The sequence below is a fragment of the Acomys russatus genome, chromosome 22 (genome assembly GCF_903995435.1).
Source record: "Acomys russatus chromosome 22, mAcoRus1.1, whole genome shotgun sequence".
In the NCBI taxonomy this organism is placed as follows: Eukaryota; Metazoa; Chordata; class Mammalia; order Rodentia; family Muridae; genus Acomys; species Acomys russatus.
The window spans coordinates 1,276,688-1,285,784 of NC_067158.1; the positions used below are offsets into that span (position 1 = coordinate 1,276,688).

Consider the following 9,097-nt stretch of genomic DNA (forward strand, 5'->3'; position numbering starts at 1 on the left):
TGGAACTCAACACCAACAGAAAGTCTACAAACTAGTGGAAAATGAACAACTCCCTACTCAATAATAACTGGGTCAGGGATGAAATAAAGAAATTAAAGACTTTCTAGAACTCAATGAAAATGAAGGCACATTATACCCAAACTCATGTGACACAATGAAAGCAGTGCTAAGAGGAAAGTTCATAGCACAAAGTGCCTTCATAAAGAAAATGGAGAAATTCCATACTAGCAACTTAATAGCACACATAAAAGTGCTGGAACAAAAAGAAACAAACACACCAAAGAGGACAGGAAACCATCAAACTCAGGGCTGAAATCAATAACTTAGAAACAAAGAGAACAATACAAAGAATCAATGAAACCAGGAGCTGGTTCTTTGAGAAAATCAACAAGATAGACAAACTCTTAGCCAAACTAATTAAAAGGCAGAGGGAGAGTATACCCAAATTAACAAAATCAGAAATGAAAAGGAGGGCATAACAACAGACGCTGAGGAAATGCAAAAAATCATTAGGTCTTCCTTCAAAAGCCTGTGTTCCACAAAATTGGAAAATCTAAATGAAATGAACAATTTTCTTGATAGATTTCATTTACCAAAGTCAAATCAAGACAGTTTAAACAGTCCCATAATCCCCAAGGAAATAGAAGCAGTTATGAAAAGTCTCCCAACCAAAAAAAGTCCAGGGCCAGATGGTTTTAGCAAAGAATTCTACCAGGCATTAAAAGAAGAGCTAATATCAATGATCCTAAAACTATTCCACAATATAGAAACAGAAGGAACAATATTAAACTCATTCTTTGAAGGGACAGTCACCCTGATACCTGAACCACACAAAGACTCAAGAAAGAAAGAGAATTTCAAACCAATTTCACTCATGAACATTGATGCAAAAATACTCAATAAAATACTTATAAACTCTTTGGAGGTAGAGGCAAGTGGATCTCTGAGTTTGAGGCCAGCCTGGTTTACAGAGTGAGTTCCAGGACTGCCAGAGCTGTTACACAGAGAAACCTTGTCTTGAAAAACCAAAAAACAAAAACAAAACAAACAAAAAACTTGCAAACTGAATCCAAGAACACATCAAATATATCATCCACCATGATCAAGTAGGCTTCACCCCATGGATGCAGGGATGGTTCAACATACAAAAAACCCCATCAATTTAATCCACCATATAAACAAGCTGAAAGAAAAAAAAATCATATGATCATCTCATTAGGTACAGAAAAAAGCCTTTGACGAAATACAACACCCCTTCATAATAAGAGTCTTGGAGAGATCAGGGATACAAGGCACATACCTAAACATAATAAAGGTTATATACAGCAAGCAGATAGCCAACATCAAATTAAATGGAAAGAAACTCAAAGCAATTCCACTAAAATCAAGCACAAGACAAGGCTACCCACTCTCTCCATATCTTGTATAACTAGAGCAATAAGAAAATTAAAGGAGATAAAGGGGATAAAAATTGGAAAAGAAGATGTCAAAGTGTTGTTATTCACAGATGATATGATAGTATACATAAGTCACCCCCAAATTTCCACCAGGGAATTCCTATAGCTGATAAACACCTTTAGCAAAGTGGCTGGATACAAGATCAATTTTTTAAAAATCAGTAGCCCTCCTGTATATAAATGACAAAAGGGCTGAAAAAGAAATTAGGGAAACTACACCCTTTACAATAGCCACAAATAATAAAAAGTATTTTGGCGTAACTCTAACCAAGCAAGTCAAAGACCTGTATGACAAGAACTTCAAATCTCTGAAGAAAGAAACTGAAGACGATATCAGAAGATGGAAAGATCTCCCATGCTCATAGAACAGTAGGATTAACGTAGTAAAAATGTCCATCTTACAAAAAACAATCTACAAATTTAATGCAATTCCCAGCAAAACACCAACACATTTCTTTACAGATCTTGAAAGAATAATTTTAAACTTCATATGAAGAAAAAAAAAAAAACCTAGAATAGCTAAGACAATCCTATGCAATAAAAGAACTTCTGGAGGTATCTCCATTCCTGACTACAGAGGAATAGAAATAAGAAGTGCATGGGACTGGAGAGATGGCTCAGCAGTTAAGAGCACTGACTGCTCTTCTGGAGGTCATGAGTTCAATTCCCAGCAACCACATGGTGGCTTACAACCATCTATAATGTGATCTAATGCCCTCTCCTGGCCTGCAGGAGTACATGCAGAGTGCTATATACATAATAATAAATAAATAAATCTTTAAAAAAAAAAGAGAAAATATTTGCATGGTATTTCCATAAAAATAGACTGGTTGATCAATAGAATCGAACTGAAGACTCAGAAATAAACCCACACAACAATAGACATTTCAATTTTGAAAAAGGAGTTAAAACCATACAATGTAAAAAAGACAGCATCTTCAACAAATGTTGCTTGTCTAACTGGATGACTACATGTAGAAAAATGCAAATAGAACCATATTTATTATCCTGCACAAAACTCAAGTCCAAGTGGATCAAAGACCTCAACATAAAACCTGAAACACTAAATCTATTAGAAGAGAAAGTGGGGAAGAGCCTTGAACTCATCAGCACAGGAGACAACTTTCTGAACAGAACACCAAGAGCCCAGACTCACAGATCAACCAATAATAAATGAGACCTTATGAAACTGAAAAGCTTCTGTAAGGCCAAGGACCCTGTCAGTAGAATGAAATGATAGTCTACAGATTGGGAAAAGTTCTTTACCAATCCTTCTTCTGACAAAGGGTTAATATAATAAATATATAAGGAAATCAAAACATTTAACCCCCAACAAACAAAATGACCCAATTAAAAAATGGGGCACAGAGCTAAGGAGAAAATTCTCAACAGAGGACTCTCAAATGGCCAAGAAGCACTTAAAGGCTCAATATCCTTAGTCATCAGGGTAATGCAAATCAAAATAACTCTGAGATTCCATCTTACACCCATCAGAATGGATAAGATTAAAATCTCAAGTGACAGCTCATGCTGGCAAGGATGTGGAGAAAGGGGAACACTCCTCAATTGCTGGTGGGAATGCAAACTTGTACAACCACTTTGGAAACCAATTTGGTACTTTCTGAGGAAACTGGTACTAGCTCTATCTCAAGACCCAGCTATTCCACTCCTGATGCTCCACCACACAACAACGACATTTGCTCAACTATGTTCATAGAAGCCTTATTTTTAATAGCCAGAATCTAGACATAACCTAGATGTCCCTGAACTGAAGAATGGATAAAGAAACTGTGGTACAGTTACACAATGGAATACTACTCAGCTATTAAAAACAAAGAAATCATGGAATTTTCAGGCAAATGGATGGAACTAGAAAGGATCATCCTGAGTGAGGTAACCCACACCCAGAAAGATGCACATGGTATGTACTCACTTATAGGTGGATTATAGCCATTAGTACAAGATAAATGTACTACAATTCACAGATCCAAAGAAGGTAAGTAACAAGGAGGATCCAAGGGAGGATGTTCAAATCTCACTCAGAAGAGGAAACAGAAGAGGCAGTGTAGCAGTTGAAGAGAAGAAACAAGGTAGGAGAGGGAGTGTGGATAGACATGAGAGTGGAGATCAGACCGGGGGGGGGGGGGGGGGGGGGGGAGACAAAAGACCTGTAGAAAAAACACAAACTATGGACAGAGGCATCTCTGTGACACACTGTAGACCGAAGTCAGGGTGGGCTCCCAGGGGGATATGAGAGGGACTTTAGCACAGACTCCTAGTAGCAGAGGCATAGAGATTGAAGAGGACAGCCTCTAACTAGACAAATCTCCTAGTAGAATGAAGGGAATACCAATCCACCCACAAAACCTTCAACTCAAAATTCACCCTGCCTACAAGATGAGCAGGGATAAAGATAGAGCAGATGTAGCAGAGATTGAGGGAGGGTCCAACCAATGCCTGGCCAAACGCAAGACCCATCCCATGGGAGAGAACCAACCCCTGACAGATACTCTGCTATGCTTGTAGACAAGAGCCAAGCAGAGTTGTCCTCTGGGAAGCTACACCTAGCAGCACCTCAAAACAGATGCTGAGACTCACAGCCAAACATTGGGTGATGCATAGGGAGCCTTGTGGAAGAGGGGGAAGGAGAAAAGGACCTGGAGGTGACAGGAGCTTCACAGGACCAACAGAGCCAACTAACCAGGACCCAGAGGGACCTGTTGAGACTGAAGCACCAACCAATTACCTTGCACGGACTGGACCTAGGCTCCCCATACAGATGATGGGCAGCTCAGGCTTCATGTGGGTCCCCTAGTAAGGGGAGCAGCGGCTCTCTCTGACATGGACTCTCTTGCCAGCTTTTTGATCACTTCCCCCTGGTGGGACTGCCTTGCCAGTCCACAGAGGAAGAAAACAAGCTCAGTCCTGATACAACTTGATGAGCTGGGATTGATGCCCCTTTTCCGAGGAATAGAGGAGGATGGGGAAAAGGAGAGAGGAAAGAGTGGAACTGGGAGGTGAGGAAGGATGGGGGCAACAACCAGGATATAAAATGAATAAACAAACAACAAAACAAAACAAACAAAGAAAAACAGTTAAGAGCACTGGCTATTTTTCTATAGAACTTGAGTTTGAGTCCAGCACCCACATGGTGACTCAACCATCTGTAACTCTAGTTTCAGGGTACTGGGTGCCTTCTTCTGGCCTTTACTGGGGCCACGCATGCAAATGATGCAACAGACATACTTGCAGACAAAAACTTGTGTGCGAGAGCACACAAAACACACACACACACACACACACACACACCACGAAAGCAGAGAGGGACCTTGTTGGGAAGAAGGGTTTCAGAGGGAGGAGTGGGATGAGACAGGGTGATAGTGAAAAGAACTAAAATTCACTAAATATATGAAGCTATCAAAGAAGAAAAAATAAAAAATTTAAAATTACCCCTTGGCTGTGGTGGAAAACACCTTTAATCCCAGCACTTGGGAAGCAGGATCAGCCAAATCTCTGTGAGTTCAAGGCCAATTTGGTCTACATAGTGAAATCCAAGCCAGTCAGGGACTCTGTCTCAAAAACAATAAAATGCTTAATTTTTTTCCTAAGGAGCTCTAGTATTTCATAGTATGAGATTCCATTATTTAATCATCCCCATTGGCCACTGAACTTTTGCTATTGTAATGATGCTTTTTAAAAAAGATTTATTTATGTATTATGTATACAGTGCTCTGCCTGCATGTATGCCTGCATGACAGAAGAGGGCAGTAGATCACATTATAGATGGTTGTGAGCCACCATGTGGTTGCTGGGAATTGAACTCAGGACCTTTGGAAGAACAGCAGAACAGTCAGTGCTCTTAACCTCTAAGCTATCTCTCCAGCCCCTGTAATGATGCTCTTAATAAATGTTTAAACTAACTAAATAACCAGTTATCTGAAGTAACATATCAAACTTTTAAGTATCACAAACATAAGAATCAGGACACCTGTCTGCAGACCTTCAGTCCTTGCACTTGGGAGGCAGAAGCAGCCGATTCTTTGTGAGTTCAAGGCCAAGTTGATCTATATGGAGACATGTAGGCCAGCCAGACATACTAAGACTCTGTCTCAAATAAATAATAAAAATAAAAAAATAAAGGAGATACCACAGTAATTTTGAAGTGTCAAATACTAAAATTATATGTATACTGATGAGTTGGATAACAAAAAGTCAATATACAAGAGAACACAAAGTAGGCCCAGCAAAATCAAAAGCAATGTATGCTTAAAGTCTTCTTTAATTAAAAAAAAAAAGTTATTGTCTGCGTGTATGTGTGTGGGTGCATGCCTGTCTTGGCATACACATAGAGGTCAGAGGACAAGTTACATGAGTCAGTTCCTCTTCTTCCCCTGTGGAGGCCCCAGCATCTAAGCTCAGACCATCAGGCTTGGCAGCAAGTGCATTAGCTCACGGACCCACACCACTCGCCTACAAAATTTTTTTTAAATAGATAATTTATTACTCGTTACTTCAACCACTATTTATTGAATGTCTATTTAATATTTTATGGCTGGAGATTCAGCAATAAGGAGGCGCGTGCGAGTGGAGAAATGGTAAGGGAACTGAGAGAGCGGCCACACCGGAAGAGGCCGAGCCCGCACTTGGAGCTGTCCTAGAGTTGGCTGAGGATCCCCTTCCCTTATTGTCAGCACAGCTGCCTCCCGACCGAGCTACTCACTAAGGCGCGACCAACCCCTTCAGCCCCAAATGCCTTTCCGGCCCTTAAGCTCTCCTTTTCGGCATTTCCGGTGCGGGCCCACCCTCGCGCAAACATTCTGTCTCACTCCCAGGTCCTCACCTCAATCTCTCCCAACCCTGATTCCACAGCTTAGAGACAGTAACCAGGAACCCGGAAGTATGGCATTGCATCTTGGGACAAGTAGTTCGGTGAAAAACTACAATTCCCAGGTAGACTTGTGTTACCTCTCTTTTCTAGGGCTCAACAATCACCTTTTAAAGGAAAGCGCCTCTTAGTCGCATCGATACTATAAGGAAGCCCCTTGAAACACTTTTAAGTCGCGCCCACCATTCCGAGGGCATGCTGAGGGCGAGCGCAGAGTACTGGCGCACCCGCGCCACCCTGGCACTGCGTTAGACAGCCGCGGTTCCGTTGCAGCGCGCAGGCACGTGCGTGGCCGCCTAAGGGGCGGGCCTTTCGGCCTGGAAACCCCGTTGGCCCGCGCGGCTCTTCCTTTCCGATCCGCCATCTGCGGTGAGTGTGTGCTCCTTCACCCTGGCTCTGGCTCTGGCTCGTGGCTTTACGGGTCGCTCTCCCCGGGGCCGTCGGGTCTAATCCGTCTCTTTCTCATGCAGGTGGAGCCACCGCCAAGATGCAGATTTTCGTGAAGACCCTTACGGGGAAGACCATCACGCTCGAGGTATGGGCCTGGTGGCGCGCGGAAGCTGAGGCCCGAGGCCTTCGGTGCCACCTTCCATCTTTGAGAGTATCTTTCTGAGATCGAATTTAAAGCCTGGCTTTTGAACTGAGGATCGGTTGCTTAGCGAGCGCCAGAGTTTGCGCCTGCCCCTTCCCGATTGGCCAAGTGGAGGGCATGCGGTGGGAAACCTTGGTCTGAGAAGTGATTGGGCTCGTAGCTCGCCTGGCGGGTTGCCCACTGCATTGAATAGCTAGCAGCCCACTACCACCTCTCGTTTTGCTTAATGTTAACATTTAATGAGATTTCGTGTTTTAAGTATCTTACTGTGTAACCATATACTAACTATATATTAAAAATTACAGGTTGAACCCTCGGATACTATAGAAAATGTAAAGGCCAAGATCCAGGATAAGGAAGGCAAGTAATGTTTTGACACTGGAAAAATACTCAGCTTGTATGACCGTGGCATCTTTGCTCTTAGTAGAAAACAGATTGACAGACTGAAGTCCTTTTGAAAAGTAAAGTATTTTTGAGAGTGCTGCAAGAGACTATTAATGTGTATTACTGTTTGAGCACGTCTAAACATTAAAAATGCTTAAGCTGGGTGGGAGCGACCCACACCTTTAGTCCCAACGCTCAGAAGCAGACAAATCTCAGATCTGGCCAGCCTGGTCTATAGAGTGAGTACCAGGATAGCTGGTGCTACACAGTAGCACTGTTAGCAAACATTTGATACAGGATTATCTATAAAGGGCATGTTCCTTGTGCCGTTAAGCTCACTTTTTTCCCCCCTCTAATTAGGAATTCCTCCTGATCAGCAGAGGTTGATCTTTGCTGGTAAGCAGCTGGAAGATGGCCGCACTTTGTCAGACTACAACATTCAAAAGGTTTGTTCGAGGGGAAACATGGTGTGCAGGGTTAGGGAAGACAGCTTTAGAGTCCTGTGTGAATCCACTAACGTTTGATAAGTACTGCAGCTGCTGCGGATTTTGAAACGTGTGTCGTGGCGGGTGACCCCTTTGGTTTGTGGAGAGAGGTCTTCTGTAGTTCAGGGTGACCTTGAACTGGATTCCTGGGCCTCTCCCACCTCCCAAGTATTGGCAGATAGGCATGACCACACCCAGCCTTTGGACAGAATAAAGTCTGAATTGTTGGTGATGCTACAGTGCTGTCTGGTTCATCCTTCTGCTAACAGGAGTCCACCCTTCATCTTGTGTTGAGACTTCGTGGTGGTGCTAAGAAAAGGAAGAAGAAGTCTTACACCACTCCCAAGAAGAATAAGCATAAGAGGAAGAAGGTGAAGTTGGCTGTGCTGAAATACTATAAGGTGAGCCCCCCTGACATAAGTTTATATAATTAGAAACTGCATTTGGCTGCTTGTTTTAAGCTAAGATTCTGATTAAGTCTGATTAAGATTTTAATTTGTGGAAGTGCTGACTTAAAGCGCTATTAGTACTGAGGTCAAGAAGTTAATAGCTTGAGTCACTAAATCAGACTTCAGAACATATTTTCTGAAATTGTCTTACAGTAAGTTTTTGTTTCTTAGGTGGATGAAAATGGCAAAATTAGCCGACTTCGTCGAGAGTGTCCTTCTGATGAGTGTGGTGCTGGAGTGTTCATGGCTAGCCACTTTGACAGACATTACTGTGGCAAGTGTTGTCTGACTTACTGCTTCAACAAACCAGAAGACAAGTAGTTGTGTATGAGTTAATAAAAAGAAGGAACTGATGTTTAGTATTGAGTTTTATTTTAAATAATGGGCTGTGTGACTAATCCTTTTGGTTCCTGCCTAAGATGTGCCAGCTGCTTGTATTGGCAGGGGAGTTAGACTGCAATGTCAGCCAACTAAGCCAGTATATATACTTTATACTTTGCCTGATTGACACTGAGGCATTTGGGTCAGAATATTTTAAGGAGTTGTGTGATGTCCTGTGCAATACAGGTGATAAGGCAACACTTGGTAGACTCTGTCCTTGGAACTAGAGGCTCTTCACAAAAGATGAACTCAAGGTGCTGATTCAAAGCACCCTGAGATAGGTGTGGCCTGGAGTATAAGAAACACCTGGTGTTTGCGTGAGTTCAGTTAAATATTTTGAGTGCTCACTGGCGACTATATAAGAAAAAGAAGCTGAGCATGATGGTGCATACTTAATACATCAGCACTTGGGAGGCTGGGGTGGGATGCTGCCAGCTTATGTTTAGCAATACCCAGTCTTTAAA

At 42.4% G+C, this 9,097-nt stretch overlaps 2 protein-coding genes across 2 annotated transcripts in view; one reads left to right on the top strand and one right to left on the bottom strand.

Annotated features, from left to right (window-relative positions):
* Clhc1 (clathrin heavy chain linker domain containing 1) overlaps positions 1-5,084 on the bottom strand; it is a 31,726-nt gene extending 26,642 nt beyond the window's left edge. Inside the window, exon 1 of the mRNA XM_051164896.1 lies at positions 4,908-5,084. The gene's annotated coding sequence lies outside the window, so the exon portion shown is untranslated. The remainder of the gene's footprint in view (positions 1-4,907) is intronic.
* Positions 5,085-6,814: 1,730 nt separating this feature from the next.
* Positions 6,815-8,605, top strand: Rps27a (ribosomal protein S27a). The gene is made up of 5 exons (XM_051164758.1): positions 6,815-6,877; positions 7,240-7,294; positions 7,679-7,764; positions 8,073-8,204; positions 8,424-8,605. The coding sequence occupies exons 1-5, from the start codon at positions 6,830-6,832 to the stop codon at positions 8,571-8,573; spliced, it is 471 nt and encodes a 156-aa protein (XP_051020715.1). The 5' UTR covers positions 6,815-6,829; the 3' UTR covers positions 8,574-8,605.
* The last annotated feature ends 492 nt before the right edge of the window (positions 8,606-9,097 follow it).